Source organism: Macrobrachium rosenbergii, chromosome 12 (assembly GCF_040412425.1).
Source record: "Macrobrachium rosenbergii isolate ZJJX-2024 chromosome 12, ASM4041242v1, whole genome shotgun sequence".
Classification (NCBI taxonomy): Eukaryota; Metazoa; Arthropoda; class Malacostraca; order Decapoda; family Palaemonidae; genus Macrobrachium; species Macrobrachium rosenbergii.
The window spans coordinates 79,998,476-80,018,873 of record NC_089752.1 but is presented as its reverse complement, the minus strand read 5'-3'; the positions used below and the strand labels follow the sequence as shown (position 1 = coordinate 80,018,873).

Genomic DNA, 20,398 nt, shown 5'->3' with positions numbered 1-20,398 from the left:
ATATATATATATATATATATATTTATATATATATATATATATATATATATATATATATATATATATTTATATATATATATATATATATATATATATATATATATATATATATATATATATATATATATATATATATATATATATATTTATATATATATATATATATATATATATAATATATATATATATATATATTTATATATATATATATATATATATATATATATATATATATATATATATATATATATATATATATATATATATATATATATATATATATATATATATATATATATATATATATATATATATATATATATATATATATATATATATATATATATATATATATATATATATATATATATATATATATATATATATATATATATATATTTATATATATATATATATATATATATATATATATATATATATATATATATATATATATATATATATATATATATATATATATATATATATATATATATATATATATATATATATATATATATATATATATATATTTTTAAGTGATGTTGCCTTGTAATACGTATATCCTCCTATAATTTTGACATATTTACGTTTTTTCATGTGTTATGTGTAATGACAATGTTTAAAGAAGCGTCACATTTAGTTTGGCATCAGATCTCAAAAGAACTAATGATTGAATAACTTAATAAATCGCGTAATTTAGAATTGATAATATAATTTTAATAATAACGTAATTTAGAACGAATATCTGTCTTGATAAAAGGGTAGTAGTTGAACACGTGTGTTCGGCCAAGGACTTGTATCATTTCAATTGTCGTCAGTTGAGATAAGAGAGAGAGCGCTTTGTTTTGGGTAGTGATGACAGGTTTTGAAAACAAATGCCGATTCGTCCCATACGAGCCTGCATGAGTGATTCTGCATGCTGTTACACGCGCTGTTCGAATCACGCACACCATGTTTTGTAAGATTGCGCTCAAACGCTTTTGCTGATGACGCTATTTCTTCTGTGAAGCTTCTCCATTGCATTCGCATCTAAAAATGCTTTAATGACGCTACTCTCTGCTTCTAGAACTTTGTATCTGCACCTAAAATGCTTTAATGACATCATAATTGCTTTACATGTTACTGAATTCTAAAATTTGTTTCATTCTGATTTCTGAGACCAAAGATTTGTAATTCTCCTCTCTTGTTCTTAGAAAGAGATTACTTTAACGAGTGTTTTGTGGTCACGTATTAGCATTAACTTTTGAGATCTGAATTTAGCAAAGTTATCTAGTTTGTAATGGCGCCTGGTAAAAATGTGTGTATTGTGGTAACACAGCCGCAGCAAGTGATTTACAGAGGTTTTCACAAGTTTGTGTAAGGTAACGTGAATTTTACTTATTAACACAATGGTATGATAAGTTAGGAAATTTTGACCAAGTTAAATCATTATTGATAAATCTTATGTGTATTTTTGTGTGTTTTTCTATTTACAACTTTTTTTATATTTTCATATTTTGTGTTTGTGATGTAACATTTATTTCATTTAGCATTTTTAAATGTTTCTGTAATTTAACATTGCATATTTGATTTAATATTTCATTTAAGATTTCTTTAAATCTTGGAGTAATTTCTTGATAGTTTAAATTTTGCTTGGATTAATTTAAATTCCTGATAAAGTTTTTTGTGAATTAGTTTTGTTTCAATTTAATTCAAGAATTAATTGAGGTTGTGTTATTTTCAAGTAATAAAATTTTTCAGTTTGTGAATTTAATTATAAACTTTGAATTTAAAAATAAATTTTTGTATTTAACATTTTTAGAAAAACAGTGTTTCATTTACTGATCACCAGTGAATAAGATTGATTGTGTGTGCATAAGGCAAAGTGATAAACATGTTTTGTTCTTTTAGTTTTGCTAAAGTGAATTAAGATCAGGGAAACAGTTAGAGTTTTTTAAGATGCCTTCACTCTCTAAAAATATTTCTAGTTTAAATTTTGATAATTTCACACATATTCTGATAAACTTAGTTTGATTTTTCAAGTGATTGATAAATAAGTTTTTTCTTAAGGGATCACTGTTACCTTTAGAGTACTCAGTCGTACACTAACGTTATGAGAGTTCACAGTATCTGGCTGAAGTGAGGTGCTATTTTTGAATTTTGAGATTAGTTGTGTAATAACCAGGTACTTGATAATGATCATGACATTATACTGTTTGGTGCCCAGACCTGGAAGAAAACAAAATTATCAATTTTGGTTTATGGTTTATACTGGTGGTGTTAGGGATATATTTGATAGGAGAGTGACCACATAGTTATTTTTTGCTTTGTATTTTAAATTATTTAGTTGAGTAACTTAGAGAAATGGCCTGTTCAAATGTTCAGAGGTTTTTGTGCAGCTCCTTCCATCCAAGTTATAATCTGAAATTGGCTTTAGCAGTGGTGCATGTGGGGTACGTCTATGGCAAGGATTAAGGCAAATCAAATATATTGTAATCCAAGCATTGATGAACTCTGGTAAAGTAGATGAAGAGTTAGGAGAGGCGCAAGAATTGTTGAATGCAGCTAAGGCAGAATTTACAGATAAACATGAGCAAAAGAAAGAGAAAAGTGATGCAGAAGCAGAGCTTAGATGTATAGAAGCAGAAGAAAATTTGGTTAAGCTGAAGATGCAGGCTGAAAGAGAAAGAGAAGATAGAGAGAAAAGAGAAAGAAAGGAAAGAGAAAAAGAAAAAGCAGCAGAAGAAGAAAGAGAAAGAGCAAAAAGAGGAAAGAGAAAGAGCAAGGTATGAAAGGATATAAGCATAAAAGCCTGATCCACATTACCTGTAAAATAACGTCTAACCCTACTCGCTGCAATTCAGACCCTGCATTTGATGTAGTAAGAGTGCAAACACTCCAAAGTTTTCATAGAAGAAGTTCCAGATGAGTTTTTTGATCACTTGAAAGTGGCTTGTGTGTTGGATGGCCAGAGGATAAAATGGTCGGTCTTGTTATGAGTGTTCTCATTGGGAAAGGAAGAAGTGTTTGTTTAGCCTTATCAGCTGATCAGTGTAAAGAGTACAGGTACTCAAACACAATGTCAAAAGCAAGTTTACTAGATGACCACTGAATATTATAATGAAAGGTTCAGATCTTGAGAAAGGATGACAAGATAACTTTCTTGGATTATGCTCAAAAGTAAGAAGATAAGCTTTAAATGATGGTTGGAGGTTGCTAGTTAAATCTATGGACGAACTTGAAGAGTTAGTAGTCCTAGAACAATATCTTAGAGGAATTCCTGGAATACATAAGAGCCATTTAAGAGAGAGAGAGAGGTTAAAAAACTTGACAAAGCTGCTGCATTGAGCGAAGACTTTAATATCATATGTAGCAAAAGAAAATTATAATGTCAAGTACTAGAACCAACAACGCACAGGTGGTGGTTTCAGGTCTCATCCAAATTTCAGGAATATTACAACTGAAATCTCCAGTGGCTAAGTGCCAATACAAAGTCGTAGTAACACCCTCAACAACTGAATACAATCTCTCATCGTCCTGTCTGTTTTCAAGACAGATACAGAAGACTAATGTTGTCTGCTACAAGTGTGGGAAGAGTAGGACACTACAGTCGAGATTATCAGATTACAGCAGCAGACCAAACCAGTTGGTCAAGTGGTTAAAGCAACCAGGTGAAGCAAACTATGAAGAGCAGTGTGGGGACGACTGAGACTAAACAAGCAGGAGTGTTCAGCAGCCAGTGGAAATGTAACTTCAAGCAGGAGTGGCTGAGCAGCTCTGGGAGGCCTTTGGGTCATTACATCTACGAAGGCACGCCCACAACCTGCGATGGAAGGCAGGCACCAAACAAAGCATTACGTGATACGGGGAGCAACCATGCGGTGTAGTTCTGGTGCTTCTACCTAATAGCTGGAGAAGAATCTCACCGGAGATTCAGTTATTTTGAAGGGTATAGGAGGAGAAGAGGTAAATTCCTATATGCCAGCTTGCATTTGTCCTAGAATTGGGTGACAGGAAATGTTGATTTGCTGTAAAAGACTCACTACCTGGGTTGAAGGTGTACCTGTTTTACTGGGTAATGAAGCTGGTGGTGTACCATTTGTCTTTGTCCTATAGTGACAGACAAACCGTTAAGGATGAGTCCTTCTGTAGATTTAGAGAAGAAAACCCCACCCGTTTCTGCCACAAAACTACCAGGAGTAAGGAAGAGAACTATGTCTGCAAGTGAAGATACTGAGGAATTACCTGCACCAGAAGAATCAAGTGAAGGATCTTTAAGCTTGTAAAGAACTGTTCCAGGACACAAGTTTCTCAAAAGGGTTAGTAATGAAGAGATTTCCCAAGAAGAAGAAGAGGATCCTGTTGTTAATGAAGAGACTCCGAGTAGTCAAAGTGTTCCTGAAGATAGTAGTGAAACTACAGAAGCAGAGTTAGCAGATATGGAGAGTTCAGCCCTTGGAGTTGGTCAAGTTGACTAGAGAGAAGCCAACTGAAACTGCAGAAGAGGGATACAATGTTGGCTTTGATTTGTTCTTCAGAGCTGTTGATCAAGAGATGCAACAAACCTCCACCTGTTATTACTCAAAGGAATATCACAATGAGGAAGCATCGACCTGCAGATATACCAGGAAATGCTGGAATGGGGTGAATATCACAAATCTTGATTCCATATCCATGAGGAAAAAGCCAGGTAGAAGGCATTTGTGTCTGGACATATGGGAACTGTGAAAGACAGCTGAGAAGATTATGAAGCATTTTTTCTGGTCTGACTTACAAGGATGTTAGCAGATTTTGCAGAGGTGTCACATATGCCAGACAGCTGGAAAACCGAATGAAACTATTAAGAAAGCACCCCTATCCTAATAGAAGTTAGAGGAGAAGCTTTAGCAAGGTAATTATAGATGGCTCACTACTTCCGAAAACAAAGAGCAAAGTCGAATATTCACACATTAACAGTCCAGTGACTAGGTATCCTGAGGCAATTCCTGTAAGAAGTATAAGTGCAAAGGCACTAAGGAGAAGTTGGTGAGTTTCAAGCTTGGGGATACCAGAAACAGTAAAGGATAGAGGAAACGAACTTTATAACAAATTATTCCAGGATGTGGTGAACTTGTTAGGAGAAAAAAACAACAGTTATCAACTGGGTTTATCATCCAGAGACTTTGAGGAGCCTCTTGGAAAGGTTCCACCAGACATTGAAAAGTATGTTAACTAAGTATTGTAATGAATCAGGAAGATAATGGGATGTCATTTACCTTTTGATGTTATTTAGCTAGGGAATGCTTATCACAGCATGGGATGTTCACCAAATGAAATGATTTTTGGTCGAGACATTAGAGGTCCATTAGATTTTGAGAACTAGAAGAAAAATCAAGAGGAAGTCCGTTGAGAATATGGAAGAACTTGAGGAAAAGGTTAAGAGAAATTTAGAAAATCTCTTCTTTTGAAAATTTGAAAATAAGTCAAGAGAAAATGAAAAGAAAATATGATGCTAAGACTAAGCTAAGAAATTTTTAGTATTGGACAGCAAGTTCCAGTGTTCTCAACAGTGAAAAGAATTCCCTACCAATAAGTTTCATGTCCTTAGGATAATAGAGAAGTAAGCACTGAACTTATGGATTGAAACACCAGAAGAAGAAAACTGCAGGAGGAAGTGATATGTAACCTTTGAAACCTTTACTTCCTCAGGAGAGATTAAACTGAAAACAGTACACACACAGACAACTTCATCCACAGAGGACGATGATGCATACAATTGGGAGCTGGAAAACAAGATGAAAAATTCTTCATTATTAGGAAATTTAAAGATAAAACTAAAACATCTGAATGTTGGAGCAAAGTAGGAATTAAGTGAAGTGATTCAAAGCTTCTGAAATTTTTAAGATAATCGAAGTGCAAATTAACGACAAAGCAAGATAAAGATCAGAGAAGATGGAAACCTTTAAAATGGAGAGCATATTGCTTATCACCTTTCATCGAGATATTTTGAAGAAAGAAGTTGAATATTTTTTGCAGCATGGATTAGCAGAACCCAGTTCAAGTCATTATAGTTCTACTTGTGTGTTAGTGAAGAAACCAGATGGTTCGCTTAGGATGTAATGATTATAGAAACTGAATTCATCAGTGTGGCTAGACAATTATCCTTTCATTTCCACATCAATTACTTGATATTAAGTGTTAAATTTGTTTCCTGGTGATAGACTTGTTGAAAGCGGATATTATCAAATTCTCTTAGATGAGAATGCTAAGTTGTTGTCAGCTTTCATTACTCCTTTGACTGTATCAATACACTGTTTGCTGTTTGGTCTGATGACTGCACCTGCAACATTCCAGCGAAAGGGGATGGATCAACTACTAGGACTTAATAGAAGGAGGATGTATACCTTGGATGACATTGTGATTTATTCAATGGTACAGGGAAGAAGATCTGAAGATATGGCAGTGTTCATGAAACTACAGGAAGCAGGACTAACAATCAACTTACAAAAACTGGAGTTTGGAAGGCAACTGCATGCATCTAGGATTTGGAAGTTGGAAAAGGCCTTCCGCCCTATTGATGCTAATGTTAGCGTATCCGTAAGGCTACCCCTCCTGCTACGAGGGAAACAGCTACAAAGATATTTGGGCATGGCTGATTTTATCGCGCATTCTGTCCAAATTTCTCAGCCGTAGTAGGCTCCCCTTTATCAGACTTAACCAGTCCTAAAAGAAAGTTTGAGCTAATCTAGAATGTCAAGAATTTTGAGAAGGTTAAAGCCATATTAACTTCAAGACCATTGCTTCAAGCTCCAGACTTCAATAAAAGTTTGGTGATACAAGCTGATGCATCCTCGATCGTGGAATCGGAGCTGTTCTACTTCAAGAAGATGACAACAGAATCTTTTCCATCCAGCATGTTTCATGTCTTCAAAACTGAAAAGCACCAGAAACTTACTCAACAATCGAAAAGAAACATTAGCATTAATCACAGCATTGAAAAAGTTTAAAGTGTATGTGGAACCTAACTAGGAATGAAGAAATTTGCGTTGTCGGATCACAACCCAATCTCATCCATCAATATGACGAAAATAATGATATGAGATCGACCCAGGTGGTCTTATGCCTGCAACCGTATAATGCAAGTGTTAAAAGACATTTCAGGAAAAGATAATGTCATAGTAAATTATTTATCCCGCTCTGAATCTTGGATCCAAACCCGGATAAGTAATCTTCTGGGGGGGGAGGAATCACGCATGTTGACTTGTAATGCTATGTATATCCTCCTATAATTTTGACATATTTACGTTTTTTCATGTGTTAAAACGTAATGACAATGGTTGTTGAAGTGTCATATTTAGTTTGGCATCAGATCTCAAAAAGAATCACGATTGAATAACTTAATATCGTAATTCTAGAAGTGATAATACCTTAATAGTAACGTAATTTAGAAACGAATATCTTCTTGATAAAAGCGTAGTATGAACACATGTGTGTTCAAGACTCTATCATTTCAATTGTCAGTTGAGTATAAGAGAGAGAGCGCTTTGTTTTGGGTAGTGATGACAGGTTTGAAAACAAACGCCGATTCGTCCTATTAATGCAGCTCAAGACGCAGTGATTTCATGTTGTTACGCGCTGTTCGAATCACTCATGCTATGTTTTGTAAGATTGCATCTGAAACGTTTTGCTGGGATGACGTCATTTTCTCTGTAGCTTCTCCATTGTATCTCGCACCCAAAATGCTTAATGACGTCACTTCGTTTCTAGAACTTTGTATCTCTATACCCAAAATGCTTTAATGACATCATGTAATTGTTTTTACGTGTTACTGGAATTCTGTAAAATTTGTTTCATTCTGATTTCTGAGACCAGTTGATTTGGTCTCCTCTCTCTCGTTCTAGAAAGAGATTACTTAACGAGTGCTTTGTGGTCACGTATTAGCATTAACTTTTGAGATCTGAATTTAGCAAAGTTATTTAGTTTGTAATGGCGCCTGGTAAAAAGTGCATTAGGCAACGCAGCTGCAGTGCAAGTGGATTTACAGAAGTTTCTACAAGTTTGTGTATGTAACGAATTTTACTTATTAATACCATGGTATGATAAGTTAGGAAATTTTGACCAAGTGACATCATTATTGATAAATCTTATGTGTATTTTTAGTGTTTTTCTATTTACAATCTCTCTTTATATTTCTACATTTTTGTGTTTGTGATGTAACATTTATTTACGTAGCATTTTAAATGTTTCTTTGGTAATTTATCATATTGCATATTTGATTTAATATTTCATTTAAGATTTCCTTTAAATCTTGAGTAATTCTGATAGTTTTCTAAATTTTTGCTTGATTAATTTAAATTCCTGATAAAGTTTTGTGAATTAGTTTATTTATAATTTAATCAAGAATTAATTGAGGTTGTGTTATTTTCAAGTAATAATAAATTTTTCAGTTTAGAATTTAATTATAAACTTTGAATTTAAAAATAAATTTGTATTTAACATTTTAGAAAAACAGTGTTTCATTTATTGATCACCAGTGAATAAGATTGATTGTGTGTATAAGGCAAAGTGGATAAACATGTTGTTCTTTTTAGTTTTAAGTAAAGTGAATTAAGACCAGGAAACATGAGTTGTTTGATGGAGGATGCCCTTCTACTCTAGAATATTTCTAGTTTAAATTTTGATACCTCACACATATTCTGATAAACTTAGTTTGATTTTTCAAGTGATTGATAAATAAAGTTTTTTCTTAAGGGATCACTGTTACCTTTAGAGTACTCAGTCGTAATAATTAATGTTATGAGAGTTCAGGTATCTGGCTGAAGTGAGGTATATTTTGAATTTTGAGATTAGTTGTGTAATAACTAGGTACTTGATACGCATCGTGACATTATATATATATATATATATATATATATATATATATATATATATATATATATATATATATATATATATATATATATATATATATATATATATATATATATATATATATATATATATGTGTATATATATATGTATATGTGTGTGTGTGTGTGTGTGTTTGTATATGTATATGTGTGTGTATATATATATACATAAGTGAAAAGGCATTTAACTGGAATTCCTGACCTACGATTATGTTTGTTTTCTTATATTCCAGAAATCTTTCTATTTTACACTTTGATTTCCTCAAGACCACGTTATTTTGATCAATTTCACCTTTGATTGGAATTAATTTGTTTGTTTTCTTAAAAGAGAGAGAGAGACTTTGATTTCCTCAGAGAGAGAGACAGAGAGAGAGAGAGATTAGATAGAGAGAGAGAGAGAGGACTTGCTCTCATTTAAAGAGTGAAATCACTTCATAACATAAAACCTGAAAAATTACACAAGAAATATTGATAAACGCACTCTATATTTCCATTTAAATCGTTTTGAACATTTCATAGAGAATTGCCTTTTTAAACCAAATGTAATTGAGAGACTTCTTAATGCTCTTTTATGATTAATAATATAAAAGTAATCATTCATTTCTCTCAACATGTTAAGGGTGAATGGTATTATATCCTTGATGAATTACTTCATAGGCCTTTCTAAGTCCTCATCTTGAAAGACGCTCTCTCTCTCTCTCTCTCTCTCTCTCCCCCCTTTGTATCCCACCTAAAAAATAATATGAAACAAAGGAGAGTAAGATAATGGTATTCATTGTTCATTTACACTTTAATAAAAGGGGATAAAATGTACCATTTACCTTTCGCATAGCAACAGCAAGGCAGAGGAAACGAGAGAGGGAGCAGCCAAATGGAATACAGAAATTGCTGGATGTGGAGTTTTACTTGCCAAATAAAGAGAGCCGGAATTCAACGAAAGATAAAAAAATAGATGCATAAATAGACAGACGATAGTGGGCCTGGTTCTTTTAGGGGCCAAAAATAAGTTTACAAGGGAAATATTTATAGAAATGGATAAAAAGTCGGTTTCCACATATACTATGAAATGTACTACAAAATATTAGAATACACACACACACACAGAGAGAGAGAGAGAGAGAGAGAGAGAGAGGTATTTCTTTTGTTTCTTTTTTTAATAGCTGTACATAACAAGAGCATTAAACAGTTAGGGTCAACCTCAAGAGCTGGTAGGTTTTGGGTCAAAGTGCCCCTCCGTTCCGAAACTCTTGCAGATCGTCTTGTCAACATTTTCTGTCTTCTTCGCCTTTCTCTAGACATAAGGAAAACATAGGCAAGGGAAGAATTCCAGAGTATGTTAGTAAAGACGCTAAGATGACATGAAGAAAACTAATTCTGGTAGCAAAAATAAAATATGTAATCAGTATCAGCATTATGATTTTTAGTGTATTTTCCTTTGTTGCCATAGCAACTGTATATATAAGAGAAGTTATTAATACAATAAAATACATTAAAAGATGTATTCAGGATGAAACATTTTTTCACGTGGTCAGAATAGAAAATACTTCCATTTACAACGGAAGTTAAAATAATAGTCGTTCTGACAAAATATCAGAAGCGCAAACTCTCTCTCTCTCTCCGTCGACCTGCAAGCTGAATATCTATCAATGAAAGAAAAGAAAACTAATTAAGGGAAACGTCAACGTCAGAAGCCAAAGTTTTAGTAATTTCCGGATGCCGATATGGAGAAAGAATTGTCCTTATTTCACGGATAAAGAGATATTCCATATTAATGCGGAACGCGCCAAAACCAGTGACTTCGCACTTTACCGAATTTTGATAAATTTTTTGTAGTATGAGCAGGAGAAGTTGGGAGCCTTTGGATTCCGTTTTATTGGTTTTGAAATAGATTTTTTATTCACAGATGAGACATTACCATCATCATTATATTCCCTGTAGGGAATATAATGCAGTGCGCTGTAGCCATTACTTAAGGATCTCTGCAGCGTCCCTTCGACCCCAAGCTGCAACCCATTTCATTACTTTTACTGTACCTCCGTTCATATTCTCTTTCTTCCATTTTACTTTCCACCCTCTCCTAACAATTGATTCATATTGCAATTTCGAAGTTTTTCTACTTTTACACCTTTCAGTCCTTTTTTACTGTCAATTTCCGTTTCAGCGCTGAATGACCTCATAGGTCCCAGCGCTTGGCCTTTGGCCTAAATTCTATATTCTATCAGTATTATTATTATTATTATTATTATTATTATTATTATTATTAGTTATGTTAACAGGAGGAAAAGTAAAATCAGACATTGTTTCTTGTAGAGCAAAATTATAAATTAGAAAGAGCTGAGGATCATTATTAGATACGTAAGCTTCAGTTTTGTTATTGCCAGTATTATTATTATTATTATTATTATTATTATTATTATTATTATTATTATTATTATTATTATTATTATTATTATTATTATAAAGGGTTACCTGATTACATTTGCCGTAACTAATTATGTACTTACATTAATATATCAGGCTCATAATAGATATAAAATAAGAAAAACATTCCAGTTTTTTAAATGGTAATTTTAAAGTGCGAATGACATCGACGAAAATGATAATGATAATGGATAAAACACTTAAATGAGAAATCTTCTCTGGAACTTTACACAGTTAGCCTAGCCTATACACAAACACACAAAAATCCCATGCAGTTCACTGATAGCACGTACAGTATTTTACCATCAACAAATACAACAAGTCAAAATTGCGCCAAAGTTTCTTCGGCACAATCGAGTTTTTTGTACAGTATATAATGCTGTATGAAATTCTCAGCCGCAGCCTATGAAACTTTCAGAAGCGGCCCGGTGGTGGCCTGTGTTGTTGGCACCTATATCTGTGCTAGACGCACGATCATGGCTAACCTTAACCTTAAATAAAAAAAAAAAAACTACTGTGGCAAGAGGGCTACAATTTGGTATGTTTGATGATTGGAGGATGGATGATCAACATGGCAATTTGTAGCCCTCTCGCCTCAATAGTTTTTAAGATCTGAGGTCGGACAGAAAAAGTGCGGACGGACAGACAAATAGCCATCTCAATAGTTTTGTTTTACAGAAAACTAAAAGGTTGGTCCAAAAGGAGCGGTCCAAGAAATCTTAAAAATATAATCTCGAATATACAGATATGTAAATAAGAATCCAATATTCAATAATATAAACCTCTTCTTACACCGTCCCAGTTTCATATTCATCTTTTTTTAAAAGTAAATTCCTTCCTTGCACATAAGAAGGCTTTTTCTTTTTAAGTATTCTACGTATATCCTCAAATTGAACGCATTGTAAATATTTTAATTCTCTCTCTGAAAATATTATATTTTTATTCAGATGTAAGTCTATTTTTAAGTGCTCACAATATTTGAAGGAACAGAGAAAGAAAAATGAAAAATTCTATTGATTCTTCAATAATCAAGAAACTGTTGTACTCCTTGAAATCAGAATTAATTATCGGGAAACAAGTGTCGCGAATTCCTAACGAGCCTCACTCACTCACTAATCCACTCTTCAGCCTACTTACTTTGTTGGATTATTGGTCGTCACTGAGATCAATTGAAATTCATTTAAACTTTAATGTCTGTTTCACGTTTCTAAGAAGTTTTGTTTGGAAAAAAATGTGCTATCCAAAAGAGTGTACTTCACACATGGTCCCAGGAGCCTGCGTTTCTCGTTCATTGTTGGACAGCCAAACAAATTGCACAAGACCCAGAGTTGCTTCCCTTAACTTTCATCAAGAAACCAACAACTTAGAAACTAGTACTTACTTTTTGTGAACGCCATGATGTCTGCACATTAATTCAGGAGAAAAGTTGGGTAGTTTCTTTCATCTAATTACTAATATCAGGAAAAATCAAGAAATTAATCTTGTTTAGGATAACCGTTGAAAGGGCATTCGATGAAGTTTTGAATATAGTAATGAAACGTGGCCTCGTAACATCAGCAATATACAGTGTGTATCTATAATACCCAAAATGACCACTCAACTTCTCGAGTTCTTCACGTTTTTTGGAAACGCTTAGTTAACGATAACCTTATTCTGACATATCGGATGCAGGTTCGAATCCTGCCACAGGCATCAGAATATCTCCATTTGCTTCTTCACATGGATCCTAGGCTTTGTAGTGGCAAACGTATTAAAAAAAAAGGCGAAGATGTCAAGAAAAAGCAATCATAAATGAAGTTTGGAGCGGCGGATGTTAGAGAATGATACACTACTAATTGTGGAGAGTGAAGAAACATTGCAAAGATTAGGGAAAGAGTTCGCTATTATTTGTAAGCAGTGAGAGATGAAAATTAATCCGGGTTAGAGGAAGGTTATTGGGATAAATGAAATCCAGTAAGATGGGACAATGAATGATAATAAAGATAGTGGAGGAATAGAAGCGGTTGTTTGTTACTAATATTTGGGAGTATACAAAAGGAATGATGGTAGGACGAGACATAGTGTGAATCAATGAGTTGGTGAAGCAAGGAGCGTGTTCGGAGGCCAAAGAGCAGAAGGATGTAGAACGCCCATGAAAAAAGACGTCTTTGGAGATGAATTTTTGATTGGTATATGTCGAATAAGCCTTGAAAGGAAGAGAAAATTTTAGGAATAAGAATAACTGACAAGACAGAGTCTAGTGTTGGATGGTTAAATACTGGGGAAAAGATACCAGAAAGGATGAGCCTTAAACACAAAGATAATCTTACGTAACTGAGAGAGAATAGCGCAGGGATGGTAGTGGGTTGTGACGAGCATCTGTACATGGAGATGAGGCAATTGATGGCATAAACATTTTCTGCATAGGCTGTACGTTTTATACATGGCTCATCAATTAAAGGATAAATGCGGCAATGGCTACTGACTTGCTTTCTCTGAGGAACCACCCTCTTATTAGGGTTAGAGAAACTATTCGGTTTTTAAATAATATAGTAATAATACTGGATACTGAATGTAGAAAAATTCTACAAAATATAAAAGATATAGTTATATATATATATATATATATATATATATATATATATATATATATATATATATAAATTTACCTTTTACTTTATATATATATATATTACTATACACACACACACACACACACACACACACACATATATATATATATATATATATATATATATATATATATATATATATATATATATATATATATATATATATATATATATATATATATATATATATATATATATATATATATATATATATATATATATATATATATATATAAATTTATATATAAATTTTTTTTTTGTAGAATTTTCGTACATTCAGTATCCAGCATTATTACTATACACACACACACACACACATATATATATATATATATATATATATATATATATATATATATATATATATATATATATATATATATATATATATATATATATAATTTCAATAGCAACAATGCCCTCTTAACTTCTCGAAGGGCATTGTGGCCATTTCAATTACATATCTATGTGGTAAAAAGTGACCAGCAGATTTTACATATATATTTCAGCCTAAAAACAATAAAAACGATTGCCCACTTGGCTACGATGGTGAGGACACGTCTATTCCTCCTCTAATAAATATATCTGAATTCGGCAGGTATATGTATGTATGAGCATCAATAGATTCTTAATCTTTCTCGCGGTCAGGTCGGCAACGATTATGATTATGGGATGCGGTTTCGTTTCAAGCTATGGGACATCATAACTGCTTCTTTTTCTTGCACTTGGATCCAGGGCTTTGTAGTGACAAATGTGGGCTATTCAAAAACCGCGAAGAATTTGAGAAGTTAAGAAGGCATTGTGGTTATTACATTACATACGTATCTGGTAAAGAGTGACCAGTAGATTCTACACACACACACACACAGATATATATATTGTCATAAACTGGTCGTCTTGGGTGGGGAGAGAACTGAACAAATTTAAAACTTATGACTGCCAAGGAACTAAGTGAGCCCAGATTATGAACAAAGGAAAAGTTATACGAAAACTTATCTTAGATTTCCCCTGGATTTACAATTAAATGAGTAAGGTCACCATTTGGAATTAGAATTCTTTTACAGTTTATAGGGGTTTATTTACAGAGATTTAGCAATTAAGCAAGGAGACAAACAATGCAAAATGGTACCCAATGGGGAGGCTCATTAATTATATAAAGTGAGCAATACTGTACTACAGTGATTGGCAACAAGCAAGCTAATTAATAAGGGGCCAATGTACAATACAATTATTCCCGTTATAATAATAATAACCTGGTTAGGCCAAAATTACATTAAAAGGTTCTTCATTAATTGCTGCGAAGGATTGAACTCCAGGATGGGGAAATTAATTCATATAAAGTTTGGCGGGCCACAACGGACTTCGATAATCGGACTGCGACCAGGAATATTTCAGGATTTGAATAGCAGTCAGCATTATCGGACACAGAGTGCAATGGAGTGGCTGGTCTCTCCTGTAAGAGAGGTTCTGGATTAGAACGGCAGCACACACTGAAGGAAATGGAATCCCCCTATAAAATGTTACACATTGCACATGTTAAATATTAACCACTACGTAGCCCAGCAGATAATTATAAGGAAATCACGTAAGCACAGTATGGGAATCGTAATTGATTGGGTTTTTAACACAAGAACACGTGCTCACAATCACACAAAGAGAAAATTTAAACACTTATATTACTTAGCCTAATTTGCCCTTAGGTTGCACTGGGGAAGGGATAACTGGAGGTTTATCACGGGATCTTTACTGAAATTCAAGGCACATTATGGGTGAGATACGAGAGGCCGAAGCAGGACTCTTAACAAGGGAAAATTGCTTTGTGGAGGAAGGAGTTAAAGTTTAAAGGAATGGGAAATTTAAGGGGTTTAAGTCGAAGGGAAAGGGCTGGCTACTGACTATTTGTGATGTACGAACCTTGTCTAATAATTGTGGCACCAAACAGTCGACTCGGCAATTCGTTGAAGATAGTTTCAACCAGCTTAAGCGGAGAAGAACGCGGAATGTGCATTCCTGATGAAGTTGAAGGAGGCTCTGAAGCATCTCTCAGACAGCAACGGTTGTGTTTTTGAAATTTAGGCTGATCGTACCTGCAAAGAGTCATACGCCAGCAAAAAAAGCAGAGGGAAAGCATCCTTAAATATTAATTACTTAGAGGTTAAGGTCCTACCTGGTGCCTAGCCCTAATAAGCCCCTTTTACCTTCCCAAACACTAATTACCCCCACCTCACGCGATGGGGGTGAGAAGGGGGTTTCCATTGTTCCCCCCTATATCAGGAGATTGGGCGGGACTTCCTACACTGCTACACACTGGTGCTAACAGGTATGATCTGGTTCAAAATACTCGCACTGCTGCATCGCCTGCCATATTGGTGCCCACTACAAGCTAAATGAAGTGAGAAATTTCCCTAGAAGTTAGCTAGATAACAGCTAAATAGGAGGGAGGAAGATAAATCCTTGACAGGTCCCCCCTTAAAAAAGGGCCTTCACACCCTTTTGGGTGTGAGGGTCTTAGCTAATTCCTTCTGACTGGCAGCCAGGGACCCTACATAACTTGTGCTTTGGCACTGCAACATCTAAAGGAACCTACCTAACTGCTAAGAGTGGTTCTGAATTGGCTAATTTACAGGCCTAACCTACCTAAGGGTATAGATACAGCTACTAACTGGCTACGATGACAGGAGAAATCTACACCTAGACAAATGCACACGGTAAACACCTAACCTAACCTAACCTAACCTACTATCCTACGACTCTGGCACTGAATGAGCTGGCACTAATGAATGGCATGCAGTGAATCATGATCGGCACAACGCTTTATGATTAACATGCAACAAATTGAAACATGACTAACCTGAAGGGTAATTCGCAATGCATGATTAAGTAATGTATCAGTTTGAGTCTGGAGTGGGTTGGAAGGAGGTTAGTTGGAAAAGGGTTAGTAGTACAAAGGCCTAAGTGGTTAATGGTTAATGCTACTACTACGATACAGGGGTTATGCAGGCTCACTGCCTGGAAAGCACATCGGCTATTTTGTTGTCCGTGCCCTTGATGTGCCGGATCGTCCAATTGTGGTCCTGTAGATCCAAGCACCACCGCATGAGGTGCCTATTCTGATTCCTGAATGTGGTTAAGTATACCAGAGGGTTATGGTCGGTAAGGACTGTCAAGGGAAACTTGTGATCGCAGTGGTAGGCCTCGAAATGTTTCATGGCCAGGACCAATCCTAGGAGCTCATTCTCAATGGTGCTGTACCTTGTTTGCTCTGGGTTCAGTTTCTTGGAATAGTAGGCGATGGGGTGGTTTATTTGGTCATGCTCTTGGAAGAACACCGCGCCAACCCCTATGTCACTGGCATCGACCGCCAAGTAGAACGGGCGGTCGTAGTGTGGGGTTCGAAGCACCAGTTTGCTAACAAGGATTTCCTTGAGATGGTCGTAGGCCTCCTTGCGTTCTTGGGTGCATTAGAACTCTTTGTTCCCCTTGAACAAGTTGGTGATAGGGATGGCTGCATCTGATAGGTTCGGGATGAACCACCGGAAGTACTGGACCATCTCTAAGAATCGTTGGGCGTCCTTTGTGGTTGGGTAGGGCATCTCCCGAATGGCCTGGATGTTGGCGTCCTTCGGCATCAACCAACCACTTCCTAAGACATAGCCTAGACATGTAATCTCCGCCACTCCAAACTGGCACTTCTTCAGGTTAACTACCAGGTTTGCTCTGTGTAGGGCCTCAAAGACCTTGGCCAAGATCCGCAGGTGCTCATCCCAGGTGTTGGTGTATACCACTATGTCATCGAGATATAACACACAATTGGGTATCCTGGCGAACACCTCGTTCATGAGGCGCTGGAAGCAGCTCGGCGCATTCTTTAGGCTGAAGGGCATGACCCTACACTGGTAGTGTCTAGAGGGTGTCAAGAATGCCATTAACGGTCTTGACTCAGCGGACAGGGGGACCTGCCAGTACGTCTTCTCCAGGTCAATTTTGCTCAAGTAGGGGGCCTGGCCAAGGCTATCCAGGCAGATCTTGATTCGGGGAAGAGGGTAGGGTTCCGGCTTGGTGACGGCGTTTAACTTCCTAACGTTAATGCACAACTGGTTTCCACCCCACTCCTTGGGAACCAACACTACTTGGGAGGACCAGGGATTTCGGAACCTCTCAATCAAGCCCAGATCTAGTTGGAGTTGGATCTGGGCCTGTATTCTCTCAGCCCAGCTGGGGTTTACCTTATAGTACCCCTGGGCTATAGGACATGTTGATTCCTGCAGGGTTATGGTATGTTCGGCCTGGGAGGTGCATCCCAGCTCATCCTTTGTTACCTGCGGACCTGCGGATATTGGAGGAGGAGCTTGCGGATGTCCTGCCGCCGGGCTTCGTCAAGTCCAGGAGTGATGTGGTGGAGATGGGTTAGGATCTCCAAGTTCTCCAGTGAAGGGGCATGGGTCACGGCACCAACCAGTGCGCTGGTGGGGAAAGGCTTGCCCGTCACTTCTGCTGGAAAGGGCCCGTTCTTGGTAGGCTTTAAGAAGGTTGATATGGAGCCATTTTGCCAGCCTCCTCCCACAATCCACTAAGTAGTTTAGCTGGCCCTTCCAGGCCAGGATCTTGTGGGGGCCCGTGAATTGGGTCTCAAGTGGCTGGGAAGCCCCTAGACGTAGCACGAGGACCTGATCGCCCACTTCGAAACTGCGGGTTCGGGCGTTCTTATCAGCCTGCAGCTTAACTCTTTCCTGGGTAGTGGCTTCATGGGCTTAGGCCATGGCCCACGCTGCCCGTAGATTCCGCTGTATGGAGGAGAATTTGTCAGCCCATGCTGCTTTCTCCGGATCAGCCCAGGCCTCATAGAGAACCTCCAGGGGAGCCTGGGTGCAGTGAGCAAATAAAAGCTTGAATGGACTGTATCCAAGGGTTTCTGAGGGGGGGCCCACCTGATGGAGAAAAGGGCATAGGGAAGATTTTCCTCCCAACTGGCGCCATTTTCCTCGGCCAAGATGGAGAGCCAGGACCCGAGTGTTTGGTGGAACCTCTCAATGATTCCCTGGCACTCTGGGTGGTAAGGGGTGGAGTAATGATGGGTGATGCCATGACTGGCTAGACTGTCCCTGAGCTCCTTGGACATAAAGTGCCTCCCCTCATCACTTTGGATGGTGGCCGGGAACCCAAACCGACAGAAGTGGATTAGGGCCTTGATTGCATTCTTGGAGCTGGTGCTCCTTGCTGGTATTGCTTCCGGATAGCGGGTGAACTGGTCGATGATTGTCAGCACATGGGCGTTCCTGGATTTTTGCTTTTTCCGCCCCTCAGGGGTGTAATCAATAACGACATCCTGAAAGGGGACACTGACTGAAGGAATTTTTTGGAGGGGTGCCCGGGGAACCACCTCGTTTGGTCTCCCCGCGAGCTGGCAGGGTGGGCACGGGGCTACATAGGACTTAACTGACCGACGCCACCCCGGCCAGTAGAATCTTACTTCCAGGGCCGGGGCGGTGCGGTTCACCCCAAAGTGACCGCCCAACCCGTCGTGGGCAAGTTGGAGGACATGAGCCTGCAGCTTCCGGGACACCACCACCACCTCATGGAGGATGTGAGCCAGCTCATCTGGCCCCCGGGAGACCTTGTACAGTAGCCCCTCCTCAAAGAGGTAGCTGTCCCTAGTGAGGTCCTTCGGATCCTCTAGTCGGCTGAAGGCCTCCTCGCAGAGAGGGCTGAGTTCGTTGTCCTCTTGTTGGGCTGTGATTAGCTGGGCCCGGCGTAGCTCGGGCATTTGTGCGGCGGCACCCGTGACTAGCAGGGTGTCTGCCCTGACAGAGGACGGGGGGTCCTACGTGGGTGTAGTGCCTTCCCTTAACCAGAGAACTTCCTCCAGATCGAACTCCTGGTGGGGGGGGGTCTTGGGAGACTGGAGGCGGAGAAGGAGAATCCGGATCGGTGGTGGCCACCATACAGCGCAAGGGTACGGCTTGAGGGAGATGCCAGAGTAGACCTCTCCCGAGCAGGAAGTCTACCCTGGGCTTGATGGTGTTCACTACCCATAGGGGATGGTCCCGGGGACACCAGGGGGTGCTCACTCTGAGTTGGACTGTGGGGATGTCTTAGGACTGTTCATCGATCCAGCTCACGGTCCACCGCTCATCTTCTCTTACCTCCGCTTCAGGTGGTACATAGGCCCGGGCGATTAAGCTGACATCAGCTACCGTGTCCAGCAGGGCAGCCAGCTCCGTTAGTGGCAGGGGCCCCCATAGGGGAGCCACAGATACCCCCTTCAAGGCGGCCCACTTCGCCGGAGGCTGAGTGCTGGAGATGAGGCCAACTGTCTTACCAGGGTGTTTCGGGCAGCCAGGATAGCCCGCATGCCAGTAACCGCGCCGACCGCAATCCCTGCAGGGCTTAGGCAGATACCGCTGTGAGGGGGGTTGGGTGGGAGCGGCTGCAGAGGCGTTGCTGGGCGTCTTGGTCCCCGGAGGAAGTTTTGGGGTAGCTCCCTTGACATGGCAC

At 37.8% G+C, this 20,398-nt stretch overlaps 1 protein-coding gene across 1 annotated transcript; it reads right to left on the bottom strand.

Annotated features, from left to right (window-relative positions):
- Positions 1-17,364: 17,364 nt before the first annotated feature.
- Positions 17,365-19,936, bottom strand: LOC136844104 (uncharacterized). Its single transcript, XM_067113117.1, has 4 exons — positions 19,848-19,936; positions 18,832-19,704; positions 18,360-18,589; positions 17,365-18,230 (listed from the first exon to the last, which is right to left on the bottom strand). Exons 1-4 carry the CDS (start codon positions 19,934-19,936, stop codon positions 17,365-17,367), a joined length of 2,058 nt encoding a protein of 685 aa, XP_066969218.1.
- Positions 19,937-20,398: the final 462 nt, after the last annotated feature.

Coding starts and splice junctions, on each gene's coding strand:
- LOC136844104 (XM_067113117.1), bottom strand. CDS start 19,936: ATGGGTAGTGAACACCATCAAGCCCAGGGTAGACTTCCTGCTCGGGAG. Junction 18,590..18,831: donor TATGCCCTTTTCTCCATCAG/GTGGGCCCCCCC, acceptor CCGAACCCGCAG/TTTCGAAGTGGGCGATCAGG. Junction 18,231..18,359: donor CTTTCCCCACCAGCGCACTG/GTTGGTGCCGTG, acceptor CAATATCCGCAG/GTCCGCAGGTAACAAAGGAT.